The sequence below is a fragment of the Haliotis rubra genome, unplaced genomic scaffold (assembly GCF_003918875.1).
Source record: "Haliotis rubra isolate DU_JTF1 unplaced genomic scaffold, ASM391887v1 Scf147, whole genome shotgun sequence".
In the NCBI taxonomy this organism is placed as follows: Eukaryota; Metazoa; Mollusca; class Gastropoda; order Lepetellida; family Haliotidae; genus Haliotis; species Haliotis rubra.
This window is the reverse complement of record NW_025765414.1, coordinates 1,635,403-1,657,539: the sequence shown is the minus strand read 5'-3', so window position 1 is coordinate 1,657,539 and position 22,137 is coordinate 1,635,403. Positions and strand designations below refer to the sequence as shown.

Genomic DNA, 22,137 nt, shown 5'->3' with positions numbered 1-22,137 from the left:
GCTAAAGGCGGCGTAATACCCAACTCACTGATGCCTGGCTCAGCGAAGTCTTACTTAAACTGTGTGTAAAACCGTGAAACCTTGTAACACCCATCAGGTCAAAAATGGCTAAAAAATCAACCATGGCACATGAAACCCATCACAATCCTTTTTACATCCAACAAAAAAATGTATATACACAAGCCACGCAAGATCATTTTGAATGATACAAAATACAAATAGAGTTTGGAAGATACATTCATGCTTTACAGAGCATGTACACTTTGCCACATTACTTCGCCAGATAAATTAAAACTTCACAAAATAATTGAAACCTCGCAAGATAATTTGACTTTGCAAAATATCTTTTAACTGTACAAGATACATTTAATCTTCACAAGATCCGTTTATACTTAGCAGTACATTTGCAAGGTACGGTAAGTTACTTGGAGCAGGGAGACTATAAGGTGTTGTAGAGTATCCCTGCCTGGAACCTTCAATATTTGGAGCTTATTCGAATATTTAGTTCAACTTGACATCTAAAGGTTTATCACCTGGTCCATTTAAGTTTCATGTGTGTAGTAGAGAAGCACTATCGCAAACCGATTATGTAAACGCTATGCACCAGCCCCACGCGTCTCGTCGTCACTCGAAATATTTCATGGTCCACACTGAAAGCGTCACGAGAGAGTAGTCTCCCTTAGAAATCGCATGGTTCGAACACAAAACAAATAAAGGTTTAACACGTGTACTACTTCTGCAGGGCTGGTTGCTCGGGTTGTGATGCGACGGTGGATGCACACGTGAGTTACATCGACCAGGGACCCCGGAGAAGCGTGATATATTATTCTGAGGTACGCTGAACAACAGGTGCCCTTCTTCAGATACCGGTAGTGCGATACTGAAATCGACAGTCTCTGATCACATCCTTCTAGTTCTCGGACCGCATTCTTGGGCTCCGTGCTGAATCGTTGACAGGCGTTGGTGCATTTGACAGGGGTGTGGGATTACTTCGTTGCATTGTGAATGTTTGTTGTGTTCAGTGTGAATATATCTATAGTATAGAATCTGTTCGCTCCACCCAGGGTTATTATGTTGGGACTCAGTAAGGACGCTTGTCAACGGGTAGGCGGGCTTGTTTTGGTCGAAAGTGATGAACTTGAAGTCTCTGTGATGAAGATACACGACCACAGCTTTAGTAATTCAGAAGCTGTGTACTGTGCGCTTAAACTGCCCTCTTGTCATAGAATTAATCAATGCTATGTTTAGTTGAGATGTATTAATCAATCAATCAATCTTTATTATTAGTGGATAGAGTGTTCACTTGTCACGCCTAAAGCCTGGGTTCAAATCCCTATGTGGGTACAGTATAGGGAGCACATTTCTGGTGTCCCCCAACATGATATTGCTGGAATTTTTCTTAAAGTGGCATAAAGACCATACTCACTCACACTCTCGCCCAGATATATTCTGTGTATGTGTTGTTATGGTTACTTAGTCTGGTTTTCCAGGTTTCCAAACAAGATGTGCTGTCTTCAAGCGATGATCACTGTGATGGTCATCCTCATCCTCAACTTCATCGGTCAGCTCAATTCTGCGGAAGTGGACACCAATGGCTACATTGCTTATTGTCCTTGTATGGGTAAGTCTCTGTACGAATGAGGCGTGTGGCGGTTGCCATTGTTGGTTCTTGGACCCTTGACCCAGTTGTGTCACATCTTCATGAACTAATGGCTACATAAACCCTAATGATAATTAGTCTAATCGACATTTAATGACACGTTAGTGCATCATTCAAGGTTGATACAACTGTTTCCTGCGTTTGAACAGCCAGTTGGTAACAAATGTGCAGCATCAGCGATTCTTAGACAAACTCTTAGTCTCTAAATAAATATAATATACATGTATATATATGATTGTGATAGAAATAAATAATTCTTCTAAACCAACTGTTCAAGACATTTTTGTAGGAATTCTGTTTGACAGATATTTTATTTATATATTTTTCATCATTATTCATATCCTTACAATTACAATCAATAATTACTGTTTAAACAAGATTTTATTATTATTATTCATTTATACAATATCATTAATATCCTTTCAATTTCAACCAGTAATTCATGTTTTAACAAGATTTAATTATCATAATTCATTTATATGATATCATTAATATCCTTACAATTTCAACCTATAATTCATGTTTTTAAAAGAATTTCATTAGGCCAGACCAAATTTATTTCTTGTTCTTACGGATTTTTTTACTCAGAAAATCTAAAGGCTGAAGGGAAACAAAATGATGATAAAATCACCAGTCAAAGTAATATTCCTTCTAAATCATGTAAATACAGTAAAATACCTTAATAACGAACTCCAAGGGACCACTGAAATTAGGTCGTTATGTCCGTAGTTCGCTATTCACCTTTTTATATGATAATATAAGGTTTATTCGGGACTTTTAAAACAGTTCGCTATAGCCGTCAGTTCGTTATATCCGTGTTGGTTATAAAAGTATTCTACTGTACTAGAAGCATTTTACTTTTGGCAATTTATGATGTGTATATGGGGCAAAATACAATTTAAAAAACAGTTTCTTGTAAGTTTACATTTTACGATTATATATTGATATTTAGTCGTTTTCTTACAGTTTATTCACGGGACGCCGTGTTTGTTTCTTCATGGATTACATTGATGAAAATTCTGTACTATTGCAGATTACGTTTTTATGCTGCTGCTGATCCGCCTTTAATATGATGTACGGCCATGTTTATTATATTCACATTGCAGTTAAGGGTACTAATTTATCCAATTCTACCTTTTTATTAATATTTACTTTGCGCGTTTGTACGCGCTTTAGCAGATAGGTCGTGATGCAGACTCTAGTATGACTGATACACGGAACCCCTCGCCAGTCTACTGCTGTTGGCCGACTCCCCTCCCGTGTGGTGTTCCGCTAGAGTGGTGGAGAGGTGTGGGGCGTAGTCCGCCATCTCCAAGAAGCATCCTGCTTCCCCAGACATCCCATCGCCGCAGCAGAAGACTAGAGGGTTTTTCTACCACATCTCAACAGCGAGACCGCTCCCCATCGCAGTTTGGGCCTGTTTGATGATCAGCCGGTCATCATACCAGATGTACATCAAAGATTGACCCGATGTCGGCTCAGATCAGCATGCAGCCTGATGTACCAACGCAGATATGCGATGATCGGTCCTGAGGGTCCCATCATTACCAACACTCACAACGCGCAGCCGCGCACCCAGGGCAGCCGCCGACCTCTGAGGGAAAATCAACGAAGTCTACTAGGACTTTCTCAACCGAAAGATTGTTCCAGCCGATGACCTGGACCTCTACGATGATCAGCTGATCATCATCCCCGGCGATGCATACACAAGAAACCATCGGTGACAGCTAACGACATCAGCAGAGATCACCATGCAGCCTGATGCCTCTACACTGATGTCGGACGATTTTCCTCGGTGGACCCCTCCATTAACACCGCAGAGATAAAGCACCAATGACCTGGCGCCGCAGACCATCCCAGAAGACATGATGCGACAAATTATGAACATCATGGAGGACCACTATATCTCTGCGGTAGCAGGGTCGAACGCCGCGAAGGCTCCAACGTGAGACAATCTCACACCCCCGTCAGCGTGTAGCAGCCAGGGGCGATGTCACCTTCGAAAGGAAGTCCACGGACCACCTTGGCCCGAAGGACCTAGATGTACAGCTCGCCGCGAAGGCCTTCGCGAAGGCGAAAGGACCTAGATGTACAGCCTCAGCGAAGCGGAAAGAACCCTAGATGTACAGCCTTCGCGAAGGACTTCGCGAAGGCAGGATAGATCATCACCTTATGCGGTTTCATCCCTAGATGTGGACTCGGACCATCAGACATCACGAAGCCTTCGCGAAGGTCATATCGTCGTTCCCCGGACGGGACGCCAGGAAGCTTCGCTGAGGCATCGCGATGGAGACACCTGAATCCAGATCATCATCATCTAGAAGGACATCGAGGGACTATACAAGAGCTTGAGGCGAAACTATCAACGTTCCCCTCACAAGTCTCCGAGAAGATCAACCCATAGACAAGTTGATCATCGATATCAAGTATAAGAACTACAATCGATATTGGTTCTGTTGAATCCATGGCGGAGGCGATGTTCAGCTGGCCTAAATAGATCTAGAACGATCAATTAGACACTTATCACCAGACTTCGTAACCACGACTTCTGAATATGATAAGATGATCCATGCGGCCCTACTTTAGGCGTGTTTTTCTCACGATCCCACATCCTGTTAAACACAGAGGCTGTTCACGAAGGCAAGCTCATATATATATTTATATATATATATATATATACTAATCGGGCTTTGATTCGACACCTTGCCGATGGTCGCTTGAAGGCTAAGTGGCTCCAAGTCTACTTCACCCAGAAGATCTAGAAGGGATGCTGAGAACTTCGCGAAGTCTCCGGCGTTCACCGGTGGGAAGTCTCCAAGGTTTCCATATACTTCAGCCACTTTCGCCATATATAGCTACTGTCCAGTCCGTTCAAGGCGTCGCGATAAGTTGATTATCAACTGTATGCCAGATGCCGTCTATAAGCCTCTGGCGAAGATAATTGCTCAGGCTATTTACAACACAGAGCGCCGCTGTATTATTAGTCAGCGACATTTCATAGATCTTCACAGAAATCAACTATTCATTATAAATTGCTAATATACAATCCCGGACGACGATACGATTATCACATGCGTGACCATTACGCATATCTGCAGACAATTCAATATCGAAATTGAACAGCAGCCTTGTTACAGCCAGTATAACTCTTAATCGTCAAAGTTTCACAAGGAAGAAATATGTACAACAAGTTCAACGTTAATTCTACAATTATGGACGATACATTCATGTATACAGTCTACAAGCTCACAACTTGCAAGTTGTTTATACCCTTATATATAAGGAAGTCGGAATTATATTCAAAACTGAAATTACTTTCCGACAACCAGGAAATAACCTACCCAGCATAAAATTACAGAGCTGAGATATTTGGCCGAGGTTTCATGGCTGATTACCATTAACCCTCAAAACACGCGGGTCACCTCGGATAACTTCGGAAGCTACGGTGAAGACCGGCGCTTATGCTAATATCAACGCGGCGACAAGAATTTATTCAAGGTGGGTTTTTCCCCGCTACACCGCATTGTGACATCACAGCGGGTATTATACAGAATCAAAATGCCTTGTTCTGATTGGACCATGAGGGACAACGACCTACACAGAGGTCGATCTCAATTCACAGTTCAAGACTTACGTCACAAGTGACAACTATATATCAGTGAGCGAGCAAGCCTCATTACAGTCCAGTTAACCTGAACATTCATGATTAGACTGCCTTTCTTCAAGGTTAGAGACCTCCCCCTGTCAAGTTTTAGACGAGGGATCGGCAGTCAGGCGATTTTACATAAAGTTCAGCGAGGGACAGACACACCTGGTTGTGCACCTACATCGTCAAGGACTTCGCAGCCGAATTACCTAGACGAAGATACAAGTGGATCTAAATCCACAGCGTTTCAGAGACTACAGCTGAATTTCATCAAGCTTAATTAACACAACTAGATGGTTAGTAAACCTACTAAACTTCTGTTTGGAGAATAAACGGAAATTTCCGCCCAACCTGGGATATGAATATAGTGCTCCAACACCTCACAAGTGAGGTTTATGAACACTTGATGACATACTTGGACCCCATGATAACGATGATTCTATCAAGTTGGCCAGCAAGAGCACTGTAAATTTATCTCCACCAAACCAAACAGGAGGAAAAAATGCAACAGATTATTTCCTCTATCATCAACTTCTACGCAGAGTGAAGTCTCATGTACTATATCTCCATTTGGATCAGAACTGTCATACTACGTGCATATGCGGATGGACCTATTCCGACCCTCCATGAGCTTAATACTCATGATATTATAAGCTAACTTCTACAATTGTTTCTACACAAAATGTGATTGGAAATAATGGAGGGTTTATTTCTGGAAATCCGATATGGTGGTTGCAAACCATTATCTGAGAGATATCACCACCGAGGACGTCTCAGGTATACACCAATTCGATCCCATGGTCCTCGACAACAGCTGACAGTTCCTCGGAGAAGATAAGTCAATCTAACAGATTTTTACTTATCTTATAACAATACTAAATAGCTTCATGCTATGTATAATTTACTTAAGTTCCTTTTATCATCACAGTACTATGATTATTACATCATACAATATATAAGTTAACAACTCTACAGAGTTTGTTATTATATATATTTACCTTAAGTTATTCATATCTTAAGAGTAATACTATGGTTACATGATAAATGCATTAGCTAACAAACTCTACAGAGTTTTTGGCTATTTTATACATAGCTTAAGTTAATTAAGCTAACAAACTCTACGGAGTTTTACTATTATATAGGTAACTTGCTAACTAACAAACTCTAAAGAGTTTTTTGCTATTTGGCTTAAGTATCATCATATTTCTAAGCAATATGGTTATATTATAACATGTATTAGCTAACAAACTCTACAGAGTTTTAGCTATTATATATGTAACTTAAGCTTATTCATATCTTAAGCGCAGTACTATGTTTATATCATATAGGTATATTAGCTATCAAAACTCTAAAAGAGGGTTTTGCTATTATATATTTAAGCTTAAGTTTCATCATATTTTAAGCTTTATGGTTACATTATAACATGTATTAGCTAACAAACTCTACGGAGTTCTTTGCTATTATATATGTAGCTTAAGTTTTCCTTCATAAGCTCAATACTAGGTTTATATCATAGCTAACAAACTCTAAAGGGTTGTTTTCATTATTATACAATTAGCTTAAGTTTCATCATATCTTAAGCAGTATGTTTACATTATAAAGGTATTAGCTAACAAAACCTCGACGGAGTTTTGTTATTATATATATATATAGCTTAAGTTCTCATCATAACTTAAGCTCAGTACTATGTTTTTTAACATAAAAGTATATTAGTTAATAAACTCTAAGGAGTTTATTTTGCTATATACTTTTAGCTTAAGTCTAATCTTATCTTAAGCTTAGTACTATGGTTACACTATAAACATATTAGCTAATAAACTCTACAGAGTTTTTTTATTATTATATATGTAGCTTAAGTTAATAATATCTTAAGCACAATACTATACTCATATTGTAAAATATATTAGCTAACAAACTCTACGGAGTTTTGCTATTATATATGTAGCTTAAGTTCATTATATCTTAAGCACACTACTATACTCATATTGTAAAATATATTAGCTAACAAACTCTACGGAGTTTTGCTATTATATATGTAGCTTAAGTTAATTATATCTTAAGCACACTACTATACTCATATTGTAAAAATATATTAGCTAACAAAACCCTACAGAGTTTTTGCTATATATATGTAGCTTAAGTTAATTATATCTTAAGCTCAGTACTATACTAATATTATAAATATATATTAGCTAACAAACTCTACAGAGTTTGGCTATTATATATGTAGCTTAAGTTAATTATAGCTTAAGCACAGTACTATACTCATATTATAAAAATATATATAGCTAACAAACTCTACAGAGTTTGGCTATTATATATGTAGCTTAAGTTAATTATAGCTTAAGCACAGTACTATACTCATATTATAAAAATATATTAGCTAACAAACTCTACAGAGTTTTTGCTATTATATATGTAGCTAAAGCTTATTCATATCTTAAGCTCAGCATTATATCTATATCATATAAGTATATTAACTAACAAACTCTAAAGAGTTTGCTATTATATAATTAGCTTAAGTTTAATCATATCTTAAGCTTAGTACTATGTTATATCTTAAAGTATTTTAGCTAACAAACTCTAAGGAGTTTATACTAGCATATTAACAAGCTTAAGTCTATTAGTCTTAAGCATTGTATTAATGTTATATATACTTTATCATAATAAGTACATGGTAATAACCTTTATATGGCAGCTGATAAGTTAGCAGCAGGAATTCATCAGTTCAGTGCCTTTATGAAGTTCCCATAGGGTTATTACAATCATCACAGTTCAAATCACTAATTATTAAAAATCCAAAGTATTAGATATTCCCACCTCCGTTCCGTAGGATGCTACAAGCAAAAAGAGCATGAGTCAGGATAAGGAAAAATATGTAATTTTTGGAGTAAAATTGATATTTTATACTTATCCTGACTCATGAGGTCAGCCCTCCCATCCTCCCCAAATAACACTTTGGATTTCCCTGTAAATTCAAATGTTGGGCTCAGTATATGAGGAGAGAGTGAGGCACATGGGTAGAGGTGGCTCCCTCGCTCAGCGGCTTGTGGAAAGGAGGTAACTCGTGGTGAATACTAATTAGTGATTTTAAATTGAAGGGAGCTTCAATTAGGGAGATACAAGTGTTCCACTATGTTCGAAAGAAGAAGAAGACAAGCAAAAAGAGCATGAGTCAGGATAAGTATAAAATATCAATAACATTTTCTTGTAAGTTTACATTTTTGGCCATTAAAACATTAGGATTTTATTTTTTGAGCAGGGAAAAATTATAAAAAAATTGTATTGTTCTTGAAAAATAACGACCAGTGGATCCATAAAACAAGAAATAAAATTGTTCTGGCCTTATCATTATTCATTGATATGATATCATTAATATCAATGTCATTGCTTTGCACATGTAGCAGTTATGTGTATTTAAATTCCCTTCATTCTGGAAACCAGAAATAAGCAGTGTCTGTTGAGAGTTCCTCCATGGTAATTGGTTCTGAGTGGACTTACATGTTGATTTAAGAATTCTGATTTTTTATTTCATATATTTTTCAGGGAGGTTCGGAAACCAAGCAGACCAGTTCTTGGGAGCCCTGAGATTTGCATCCTCAGTTAACCGCACCCTTATACTTCCACCATGGGTAGAATATCGACGAGGCCAAAGTAGATCTGTAAGTGTGACCTTGAAAAATTGAAAACCCTACTGTCTCTTATGCTAAAAAAACATGTTCTTCACTGTAATAGTGAGTGCTTGATTACTTCTTTTATGATTTGTGGCCTTAGGGTAGCCTTGAGGTTCAGTTCAGTTCCCCACATGGGTACAATGTTGAAGCCCATTTTTGGTGTCCCCTACCGTGATATTGCTGAATTTTTGCTAAAAGCGGCATAAACCCCCACTTAATCACATCTTTTGATGATTCACTGACCTGGAAATTTCCAAAGTGATCCTCAAAGGCTGACATTTCAGTAAACCAACACTCAACCCTGGATCTATTCCTGCTGCTCTCAAATTACCTGCCCTTGATTTTCATTCGCGAATTGGTTTGCCATGTCACTCAGTGTAATGTATCTGCTCCAATCTAGTCTCAATGTTCAGTTGGCAAGTTCAACAATACAAGCTGGTTGTTTTGTCCCCAATCTCAGTGTCTGATTGATCAGTAAAATGTTAATGGTCCTTTAATAACCGTGAACCTGTGAAGATCTGGGTTAGAATTGATCTTCAGCATCCCATGCTTGTCGTAAAAGGCGACCAACGGGATCGGGTGGTCAGGCTCACTGACTCAGTTGACACATGTCATCGGTTCCCAAATGTGTAGATCGATGCTCCTATTGATCACTGGATTTTCTTGTCCAAACTCAATTGTTTACAGACCGCCGTTATATAGCTGAAATATTGCTGAGTGCGGCATAAAACTAAACTCACTCACTCACTCACTTAATAACCGTGACGTTCTGGGTTAGAATTGGTCTTCAGCAATCTATGTTGATAGAGGCGACAAATGAGATTTGGTGGTCAAGCGACTTGGTTCACTGACTTCAACACCCCATTTTTGCTCACCTATGCTCTCTGGACGCGGCGACTAACAGGGTTGGCTGGTTGAGGTCACTGACTCGGTTGATGCATATCACTGTATCCAAACTTAACTGCATAGATCAACACTCATGTCAGTCACTGGATTGTCTGGTCCAGGGTCAATTATTTACAGACTGCCATCATATAGTTTGAATATTGCTGAGTGGGGTGGTAAACAACAACCAGAAAAGCATTATGGTCATTTGGTGGAACTGATATTACCAATAGTGAGTGAGTGAGTTGAACGCCGCTGTTAGCAATATTGCAGCAATGTCACGGTGGGGGGACACCAGCAATGGACTTCCCACATTGTACCCATATGGGGAATCGAACCCGGGCCTTCAGCGTGACGAGCAAAAGCTTTAACCACTAGGCTACCGCACCGCTCACCCCTGCCCAATATTTAGACTGGCTATCAGACATAGCTTCTGCAGTCTCCGGTTTATGAGGTTGACACCTTTATGTTGCAGTGGTCTAAGTTTGTTCCTAATTTCTAAATATCTTTTCTTTCTCACACAGGTCCAAGTGGCTTTCGATACATACTTCAAAGTTAGCGAGGTAGCCAAGTTCCATCGCGTCATCACTATGGAGTGGTTTATGAAGAAGCTGGCGCCGACACTGTGGCCGCCGGGACAGCGCATATGTACGTTCAGTGATACAGTGGGTCTTTGTCAAAAGTAAAATTGGGTTTTGTGTTTCCAACACTAAAGCAGCTAACTTAAGATTCAAACCTACTTTAAGAAGGCACCTAGTCATAGCACTGATTGACTCCAATTTGAATATTCAAATAAAAGTTACTATGTAATCATTAATTATATTGACCTTATAAGAAGAAAGGGATATTGTTGGGGTTTTCATTGTCCATAGTAGTTATAAATCATTCTTAAGGCCAAACCAATTTTATTTCTTGTTTTACAGATCCGCCTGTCATATTTTTTCAAGAATATGAAAAATAATAAATTAATTTTCCCCGCTGAAAACTTAATATCCTAATGTTTTTATTGATAAAAAATGTAAACTTACAAAAAAAAGGGGTTTTAGATTGTTTTTTTGCCCCATATACACTTCATAAATTGCCAAAGGTAAAATACTTAAAGTATTTAGAAGGAATATCACGTTGACTGGTGATTTTATTTTAACATGTATTTTTTTTTTTTTCCTCCTGCCTTTAGGTTTTCTGGGACAAAAATCTGTAAAACAAGAAATAAAATTGGTCTGACTTTATGTGGATTTAGCCATTTTAACTGAAAAGTTAACATTTGTAGAGTCGCACTGATATTATGTTTTATCTGAATGTCATAATTTTGACTGTGGCAGACATTATGTTGTGACTGAGTGTCATTGTTCTGTGTCAGTATGAAATTATGCTGTATATGATTGACACTATATTGGTTGACAGTGTTGTGTCTGACTGACATTGTTGTGTATCCGACATGATGTTGTGTCTGACATTGTGCTGTGTCTGACAAGGTGTTGTGGTTATTTGCAGCATTCTGTCACAGTGAGCGGACATATGGAGAAAAAGAATGACTGTAATGCAAAAGAAGGCAACCCATTTGCATCCTTCTGGGATACGTACAACATCGACTTTGACATGTCGGAGTTCTTTTCCCCTCTCTATTATGATACTGGCAGTGCCCATGAAATGAAACGCTGGCAGAAAAGGTAAGCAGTTTTATGTAATACCTTTGTTTAATATTGACAGATACATCTAGCATTTATGAATGAACATTGTCTAATCTAACTTCAGGTAAAGTAATGCTTACAGGTTAGCGATTTCTGTAATTTGAGTTGAGAATTATTCTAGGTCACAGTGACATGTACGATTATCTTGCGTACCTGCAACTTGCAACATGCACTGGCGCAGCTGTAAAGAGCGGTGTCCTCCCATTTGTGAGAACTCCCAGTTGTGAGACACATTAATTAATGGTTCAGTGCACACAGGTGGTGCTTCCCCATCCCTACTATGAAAGTGGGAACAGCCCTGTTGCTGAAGAGTACCTGCAGGAGGCATAGTTCATTAATGAGTTAATTAACGCAGAAGACATTGTTCGTTGAAGAGCCTTTATTGTTTTCAATAGATACTTAAATACTGAAAAAGATTATCGTGAACTGGTGATATATTCTACTTGTTGAAGGCCTGCCATAATGGTGAAAGAGCAGTCAAAGGTTAATAAATACATTTGGATTAATTATAGTTACAACAGTTATTGCTAGATATTTCAAACATGTAAATCTGAGTAGGTAAATTAATTTCTCTTTCAAATGATCACGAAGTTACCTACACAAAATGTTTATTTTTTAAAGCCATTTATCTGAGTAGGTTAATTACTTTATCTTTTAGAGTTTCATTAAGTTACCTCCACAAGATTCAGTTAAATAGCTAATCCATAATTAGCTGGGGTTAATCCATTCTATCAGATAGGGGAGTAAGGTGTGTTTTCTTTTCTAAGTACCTACTCCACTGTCTCACAACTCGGAGTCTCACAACTGGGAGTTCTCACAAATGGGAGTAGACTGTAAAGAGCAAGCTCATGTGACAGTTAACATTCCATGATTGGCTGAAAAAGTCAGAGTTATATATGTCCATCCTTTGGGATGGAGTTGCCTCCCTTGATTAAACACCCATCATTCTATTTGTTATTTCAGTGGTAAATCTGTTTTGGGTTCTTGTGAATGAAACTATGTAAACAAACAAAATGCATTAGGACATAGTAAGTCGCTTGATTCATTATGTTTAGAATAAAGCAGAAATTCAAGTTAAAAGAGTATCAGTATCAACATGGTGTCGTCTCAGGACGCCGACCTTTCGATTTTCCACTAGTCTCAGGACGCCGACCTGCGGTTTCCTTTGAAGGTTAGGTTCTGATTAGGCTTAGTTAGCGTTGCGGATAATCTGCTCTAGATGTTTTGATAAGGTGAACTCGTCGCACATGTCACTTCCAATTGATTGAAAAGTTTACAATAACACTTACCCAGCAGGCACATCAATGTTGTTTCAACGTTGAGAATAGGTTGATCCTCAACGTTGAAAATAGATTGAAAATAGGTTGTATATGAAAGTTTTTTTTGACGTAGATATCCGACGTGGAATCAACGTTGAAGTTTGAACGATTATCAACGTTGAAAAAAGGTTGATCCTCAACGTTGAAAATAGATTGAAAATAGGTTGTATATGAAAGTTTTTTGACGTAGATATCCGACGTGGAATCAACGTTGAAGTTTGACCGATTATCAACGTTGAGAATAGGTTGATCCTCAACGTTGAAAATAGATGGAAAATAGGTTGTATATGAAAGTTTTTTGACGTAGATATCCGACGTGGAATCAATGTTGAAGTCTGACATATTATTAACGTTGAAAATGGGTTGTTCCGTGGTTGTCTCTGGGAGGTATAACGCTTTCCTGTAAATAGACTCGCACTTCATCTTTAAACTACAATAAAGTAGCACCAAACTCCTGCATCCAGCTAAAATACCCAAAAAGCTACCTGCAATAAACAGTGTTCAAACAGAAAATTGCAGTAAAAATATTTACCTGATAAAATACTTGGTTAAAATTCCACATTCAATATAATGTTCATTTAAGTTTTATGTCAGTTGGACGTATAATTCCAGTAAGAAGAAAAGAGTATTCCAAATTAAGAAAAACTATTTACTGTTGTATTGTTACCTTGAAAAGGTGAAAATTGTCCCGAGAAGACATTTTGTCTGAATTTCAGCTCTTTTACAGACCCCTGAATAAACACAATGCAATTACTTTCACCATGAAAGGGATCCAAGATGACCAGGAACTATACCTGAAGACAGCACATAAAACAAGTCACTTTTCATGAAATCTTTATGAACACACACGCACACAGAAAACGTGGATTAATGCATAATGTAAAACATCACACATGACATAGTCTGTAGGTGATCTCTGTTGTGCTAATAACACAATATCATCTGCATATAGCATCAAAGTGACATTTACGCCACCAATTTCTATACCACAGTTCAGATTTTTCAACACAATTCCAACTCCAAAAACACAATTATCAGCTCCTCTTCTTTCTGCCACTCCCTGCCTGGCGGTCAGGTGAATACTTCAGAAATGTTCCGAACTCTTTCTTGAAATTTGCTTCGGATGCATTCCCATCTCATTCCCTTGAGATAGGACACATTCTGAAATTTTATATTTAAATACATGAATAAGTTATATGGAAGATATATTGTCTTAATTGATTCAAGTATTTGTTTAATCAATCACTTGAAAGGTTCATTTCACTGCTGTAACTTGGCATGTGAACATATGAACAGCATCAATACAAAATATGACGAAAAGTGTAAACAATTTATATTTTCAACCCGAAGGAATGGAAGTTTTCTTAAACATTTTCAAAGAAAATCCTCAATTGCAAGTTGATTATTTAATTAGACTATGAATTACCGGTAGGATGAATTAGACGATGCTTTACTGTCATATATTATTTGCTATGGTCATGATGAAAATGCTGCACTTGGTAATTAACTTACCAGAGATGATTGAATACAACCTTGTATTCTTAAAAGAAAACTTGCCGTTTTGCCCATCAACATTCATTCTTGACATCAAATTGTTTGACATTGTCCTGCAAAACAATGGAAGATTGTTGTTATTCTGTCAGATTTAGTTTTCTTTAGAGATTCTCGGAAATGATTATTTCAAATTAATAGGAGTTGAACTGATGTAGCAATTTTGCTACCAGGAGTCATAAATTGTAACAAAAGCCATTTTACATTAAATGATAAGAAAACAAAATGGGTGGTGGTTCACAGGTCAAAGAACAAGTCTAAAGTGGGAGGTCTCCCAACACCATTTGTTCCCAAACACAAGGAAGCATGGATCATGGAGTTCTGAAAACAATAATGAGCTCTCATAAGTATACAATATATTCTCTATTATCTACTCTCTCTCTCTCTTTGTCATTTGTACACTCATAAAACTCAGATAAATAACTTTTTATAATTCATAAATGTTTACACTTAATCTCTTATAGGAACGCTTTAGAAAAATCTCTCATATAATGAATTATGTGTGCGTGATATCGGCGACGCCATAACTATGCTTCTCTGAATCATGAACAATAAAATAATGAGATTAAACTCTACATTGCCAGAAATAATCTATCATACCATTAATAATAAGACATTGAATAACATCTCTTACAACTCCAATCTACACTCAAAAGACTTAAATGTACTCAGAACAAACATCGCTGGCAATAATAAATTCTTGGAAACAGTGCATCGCTGACTCTCAATTCCAAGAAATGGAAGTTCTACTCTATTTGACCAAAGGTGACAGGTGGCCAAAACATATTGAAATGTAGGTCATACACTGAAAATAACTCTGATTTAAAACACTACAAATATACACCTTCTCTCTAATATACTTTCGATAGATGATCTTAACAAGGGAACATGTACATAAAATGCTGATATCTAACAACACCTGTACTTTAAATAATGGACTCTTCCAAATCTCAGTATGTTTCACTGCACACATATTAGATTGCAAATAATGAAAACCTACCCTTTGACAATAATAAAAACATCATATTCAAATTCTACAGCTGACCAAATACCCAAGAGTGTTTCCCAGCAATAAACATCTCTATATATCTATAAATGTATGACTTCTGTCCTCTCAAGATGCTATCTTGCATCCAGCTGTTTACGGCGAAAAACAATATGGCCAAGCAAGGGAGTGCTCATTAAACTAAACATCTCCGGGAGAAATGATTGTCAATTTTTTCTCTTAAATGATCAACCTTAATATATAAATGAAAATAAAGATCTAACTATTATCACCAAAAAGACCAAACATTATCACAAATATTCAAAACAGTTGGTAATGAAAGAGCATTATCATCTTTCTCTTTAAACTTTGTGGTGGATATACTGGAAACAAGTGAAATGTTAAAACGCGTGTTTTAACCTTGCTCCTTTTATGTGATCCACAAAATTGCTGCCACCCAGTCTTCGAAGATGAGATTTCTGCAAATTCCATTAAAATAATCTTATTTCATAATTAAATGTTCCTTACATTAAAATTACTTCTTTTGTATGTAAGATTTTAACCTTTAAGAGACATGAATTATCATATCCCTTCCAAACAAGTGTAAGAATGAAAGTCTGTGGGTGCAGTTTTGTTAATTGTCCCATCAAAGAATCATTAGTGAAGTTACACTTTTAATAAATAAATAAAAGTTCAAATAAATTATATACAATTTCATCCTTAACAAAGACTTTCACAAGACATTTTAAAGTGAAAATTTTCGTTGCATTTCCTAACGCCATTCTCCACCACCCCCTCCCCCCAATAATATAGATATGTTGACAGGGTTCAGGGCGTGCTCAATGCATCATTTAGTGATAGATCTATTCAAACGAACAAATGTTCATAATAATGGGATGCAATATAAAATGTTGATTAATCTTATCCGATTTTGTATAGCTGCCCTTAGGGACCGTTCATAATGTATGGCTTTGGGGTGATGTTGATTTTTATGTACAATACGAATTACACCCACCCCACCCCACCCACCCTAAAGTGTATGAGTATGTACAGAATAAGAGACGGCCCACCCTGCATGTCATGTACATTATCTATGACGCCCCTCCCCTTCCCATAATTTCTAAACATAGTGCGTGTGTACAAAAATGCTGACCCCTTAGCTCCCCTGAACAAAATGGGTGACACCCCACCCCACCCTCCAACCCTTACAATCAACACCCCCACCCGCAGCCATAAGTTTAATTATGAACGGTTCCTTATATTGATGTACTTTATTGATTATTTGAAAATGTATATTTGCAAAATTCAAATCAGGTGATGGGTAATGAAAGGAAATCTTATTCGATTATAAAATAAAATGCCAAATATATGCATGCAAATATATTGAAAAATAACAAAACAAGTTCATGGAAAACACGGGCTTCCACTAAATTTTGAGAAACATGTATTGTGACATACCGTAACCTTGTGAGATAAAACATGAGCCCTAATTCGAGTTTCTTGCTACTGCTAGATTTAAACGGCATTCCTACGTTTTCATTATACATGAAGGACATACTTACCAAATAAACACCAGCATGCCGTGAAGATGGTGAAAATAGAACGATATTATGCGCTGAACTTCGCCAAAAGTGAACTGACAACGATCAGCTGCCTTTGCGCTGCGAGCGATAATTGTGCGCATGTCCGGATATGGCCAAACGAGGCGATCGAAAGGTCAACATCTGGCTTTGTGTTTGAAAGCAAATTGTCGGAATTATACAATTTTCACAGTTTTGTGGGAAAATATTAAATGTAATGCAATTTGGATAACTGATGACTTTAAACCTAAAACTGCGATTTACGTAAAATTTCCGTCTGTTGATCGATGCACAATCAAATAATATATAAGATTATATCTGTCACTAGCTCGATCTTGATCTTTTATGAAAATAATGTTCAGAAATGATAGTTGCTAAGTTGGATACCTATTACCAATATGAATTATGTATCAAATTTGCCAAGGAAACAATTAGTTGACATTTTGTTGGTTCCTTACGTTGAAACAACGTTGACAACTAAACGAATCTCGACTAACTTTCTTTGGTCGCATGATAAACGTTGAATCAACGTTGATGAAAGGTTGATCAACCAAACAACCAAAATTCAACGTTGATTCAACGTTGATTCAACGTTGTGTGCCCGCTGGGTTAGTAGAGTGCCAATATTGAACATTGTTCATATCTTTGGTATAAATATCTATGGAATGGCCAAAGGATTCACATTCGATTTCGAAATGGCAAATGCACAGCTAGATCAGGGATTCATCCCTACAGCTCGCGGCAGTCGTTACTTGGTTGATGGCGCATTCATGTACAGAGTCAGCAAGAGAAAACGAGAAAACTCTGAGACTACATGACCAACTTCTGGGTGGAGGGAGATCTGCACATGACGCAATGGAACCACCACAACACAGATGGGCCAAGAACAAACAACCACCTAGAAGGGTGGCATGAAGAAATACGTCGGCAAGGCTCATCCAAACATTTTCGAGATTGTGTCGTTGCTGTCACGAGAACAGACCAACACCGAAAACAAGCTGGTTCAGTATGCTGCTGGCCAGAAGCGTCCGTCCAAGAAGAGGAAATACAGGGATTTGGAGCGACGACTGGATGACATTTGTCACCGGCTTGAATAAGGAACACTGTCCGTGAGGCAGTTTGCTGATTCAGCATCCCACCTATTGCATTTAGGTTAAAATCTGTGAAAAAATGTATGCTATATGAATTTACGATGTATTTATTAAAAATGCTAAAATCTGTCAACTGATAAAAATCTGTCATCTGTTGTCATCTTCTCATTAGGTGCGCTCTCGTCCGCATAATCCGGATTATCCTCCTCTAACAACTCTTTGATCCTGCATTGTCCTCGTAATCCATAATTAATTGGCAAAATGAAACTAGTCTCAGGACGTCGACCTTTATATTTCAATCAACCGTAAAGTTTGGTCGAAAGGTCGGCGTTATGAGCCTGAACCATCAACATGGCTGTGATAAAGTAATTGTAGCCTCCACATTCTGATCTGGACTCGCAATTCTTTTTTATGGTTCTGGGTCCTTAGGGCCTGCAGCTTTTCAGGGTTAAGGGCAAACACTGCTTGAGACATAGCTGACCCAAGTGTTAAACAACATCTTTGTTTGGAAGTTTGGCCTATTTAGAAAGGCCATTCAAAATAATTCAGTATGTATCATTGGTACATGTAAGTGTATGGTGGGCGAGCTGTCTAAGGCGCCTGGCTAGGGATCCAGTGAGCTTGGAGGTGCTGGGATCAAGCCCACCTGTGACCAGATGTAAAAACTGACTGACTGACTGACTGAGTTTGGTTTTACGCCGCTTTTAGCAATATTCCAGCAACATCACGGCGGGGGACACCAGAAATGGGCTTCACACATTGTACCCATGTGGGGATTCGAACCCGGGTCTTCGGCGTGACGAGCCAACGCTTTAACCATTAGGCTACCCCACCGCCCCTGCGCTATATAAAATATCCTATAATAATAATAAATATTAATACATGTATTGTTAATTTCAGATACCCTGGGGACAAATACCCGGTGCTTGCCTTCACAGGACCCCCCGGAGCCTTCCCCGTCCAGAGGGCAGACGTGCCACTACAGAAGTATGTCCGCTGGTCGGACAAGTATGAGAAAATGGCGGACGATTTCATTGCAAAAAAATATAAAAGACAAGCCTTTTATTGGGATTCATCTCAGAAATGGCATTGATTTTGTAAGTTCTATGTCTGACCAATATTCCATGATTCTGGTACATTCATCTTTCTTTTCAGATACTGTTACTTTACTCTCGTAAAACTTCCCTGGAAAATCAAATAAAATGATGATAGTTTGTTAAGTAACTTTCTTTTTTGGTTGAAATGCGTTGAAATTAATGTTTGATCATGAACCAATTTGGAGTTAGATTGTGATTCATCAGTATTATTTTGACCCAAACAGACTATACCTTGATACAACATTTCTTGTTGGCAAATGCTATGCTATCTTTGTCCCTTCTCTGTTGCAGAAAAGAGCGTGTGAACACATGGACAGCTCGGAAAATATGTTCGCTTCTCCTCAGTGCATCGGCTACCGAGGTGAAAAGGGAAAGGCAACCAAGGAAACATGTTACCCATCGGATAAAAGTGTTGTTAAGAAGGTCAAGGCTGAGGTGAAACGGTTAAATGCTGGAACAGTTTTTGTTGCCACAGACGACAGGGATTTAATAGATGTCATGCAAAAAGCCATGAAAAAGGTACTTTTGAAATTTTATGTGTCTTTGAGTTATCAGAGCTACAGATAACTTTTGGGTTCATTGAGTTATGTACTCGCTTGTCTTCATCTCAATTGGGTATCCTAATTTTCCTTTGAGTAACCAAATAAATTGTACTCACCACACTCAAACTCAATTGGGTATTTTGCCATTTTCCATTAATTTTAAAAATATAAAAAAAGTTTAAATGTTGGTGTTTGTGATTTACATTTGATCTGTAATATGAGAAACGATAAGAAAGACTACAAGGTGTCAAGTTCATGTCCTAAAATAGAACCTTTAAATATACGTCAGTTATTTTATCTATCCACCGGTACGCAAGCTAAGATTTGACATTTTTGTGTGTACGCATCTAAGATCACATTTATTGGGTATTTACAAAACTTCAAGCGTACTTGTATGCAATAGACTTAACAGGAATTGAGTTTTCAAATAAATATTTGCATAATTTACGCAGATACCAAGCTTATCTGTACCTCTGGTTATTCCTTACTAGTCTCACAGTGTTGATTCTTGGGTAAATGGGGACTTTCCATATGTGACCTGGCAGATTTTGTACCATTGTGTCCCAATTTTGGAAGGGATGCTCATACAGTCAACTGCTTGTTAAATCAAATGACCAATTACATTTAATTTGACTGGCCAGCTATTTTTTAGAACTGGGTTACATTTAACATCTGTTAGCCTCTCGATGAAGGTATGTTAATGAATTGATCCAGTGTGAATTTCGTGAACCATTTTGGAAAAAGCACGTTTGAAGAACTTTTCACAAACACATATAATATCATAACTATTTGATGGTGATTCATAAACACATGCTCAGTCATCATTTCTCATAGTGTCAATCACTGAATTGTCTGGTCCAGAGGTGAGTTTTTACTGACCATGTCGTACAGCTGTAAAATTGCTGAAGAGGCATCAAACAAAGACATATTCATGATATAGTCAGAACTGTACAATTGAGTCTGCTTTTAGCAGAGATTTCATACAGATGTAAAAAGATTTTTGTTGTTTCTATTTTCATGTAATTTTCTATTTTCAGGTGAAGTTTGTGAAGCAGGGAAGTCCAGCCAGCCCTCACCTTGACCTTGCTATTCTTGGCAAGGCGGACCACTTCATAGGAAACTGTATCTCAACATTTACAGCATTCGCCAAGAGGGAACGAGACACCAAAGGACTGTCCTCGTCTTTCTGGGCTTTTGAACCAAAACAGAAAAAGGATGAATTATGATGGCCTTTTGTTCAATTCATTCAAATTCAAATATCTGTTTGTTGATAGGATGCTGTTTTTATGCAGAGAAAATCTGTGATTACTCTGAAACCGATCACTTGACTTGATAACATTAAGCCTGGTCAGTTTTAGTTTCTTTAAAAATAATGTTTTTTGATAAGGCAAAATATTTGTTCAAAGTTTAATCAGGATTGAGTAGTTTTCTTTAGATATGAAAAAAGTTCAAATTATTCATATTTTCTATCAAACCTTTATTTTCAAAGTATTTTTTTCCTATTTTTCCAACAGAGGCTTATCAATAAAACACAAAAACTGTGTTACCATAGTTACTGGGGCTGTCAGAATAATGCATTTACAGATATAATAATGCATTCGGCTCTTTTCACCTGAAGTAATCTTGGTTTGAAATTGTTAGAAATATAATTTCTTCACTCGGGTCACTTGTTTGAGATGATCTTGCAGGACAGTGTGTGCTTCAAGTTTGTTAAACAAATCTTAACGCAATCGAGGCAGATTATAGCCAGTGAGTTACTACAGTGAAGTCATTTGTACTGACTAGTAATTATTTTTAAAGTACAGTGAGATGTTGGAAATTCCTCAAACCCATAAAACTATGTGAAAGTGTTTATAGTTGACACTTAAGGATCAAGTGCTATTATACATGTAAATGAAGTTTTAGCCTGGAGAAGTTACATTGCTACTGAATTTTCACTGTGGTCAACACTTCAAGGGTCGGTTTACATTGTATTTTCTGTCATATATTAGTACATGCGACCACATGCTAAGTGTGATGTTTTAATGAAATCAGTATGTTTAAACCTACTAAAGTCAAATAAACCCTACCATGGGCTTTAAGTAATACGGAAGTAATTGAAGCAATACAGAGAGCAGACGCTCACAAGTGTATGGTGCATGTTGTACACGATGACAAGCAAGAAATTAAACCGTTTGTGCAGTTAGCTTAATGCTCATTGGCCTGATCTCTCTTGGCACCGTTTCGATTAAAGAAGGGTTCTTCTTGATTTGTTGGTTGAAAACAGCAACTATATCTTTTCGTGGGTGAAGGCAGCGTATTCCAACAGCGTTAAAATTCCCGCCTGCCCGACCGTCCAGAACGGTTTACTTTCATCTCGGACTGTCAAATTTCAAAAGTAGCCTGTCCGGTGGTCTGGTAGATATTTATACCCCTA

General features: G+C 37.6%; 1 protein-coding gene across 1 annotated transcript; it reads left to right on the top strand.

The window, feature by feature from the left end:
* Nucleotides 1–686: 686 nt before the first annotated feature.
* Nucleotides 687–21,535, top strand: LOC124269761 (GDP-fucose protein O-fucosyltransferase 1-like). The gene is given in 10 exon segments (XM_046704800.1): nucleotides 687–782; nucleotides 1,491–1,621; nucleotides 8,853–8,968; nucleotides 10,390–10,513; nucleotides 11,360–11,397; nucleotides 11,399–11,535; nucleotides 18,983–19,130; nucleotides 19,132–19,179; nucleotides 19,471–19,698; nucleotides 20,759–21,535. Coding segments are annotated over 10 exon segments (1,179 nt in total). The 5' UTR covers nucleotides 687–762; the 3' UTR covers nucleotides 20,948–21,535.
* Nucleotides 21,536–22,137: the final 602 nt, after the last annotated feature.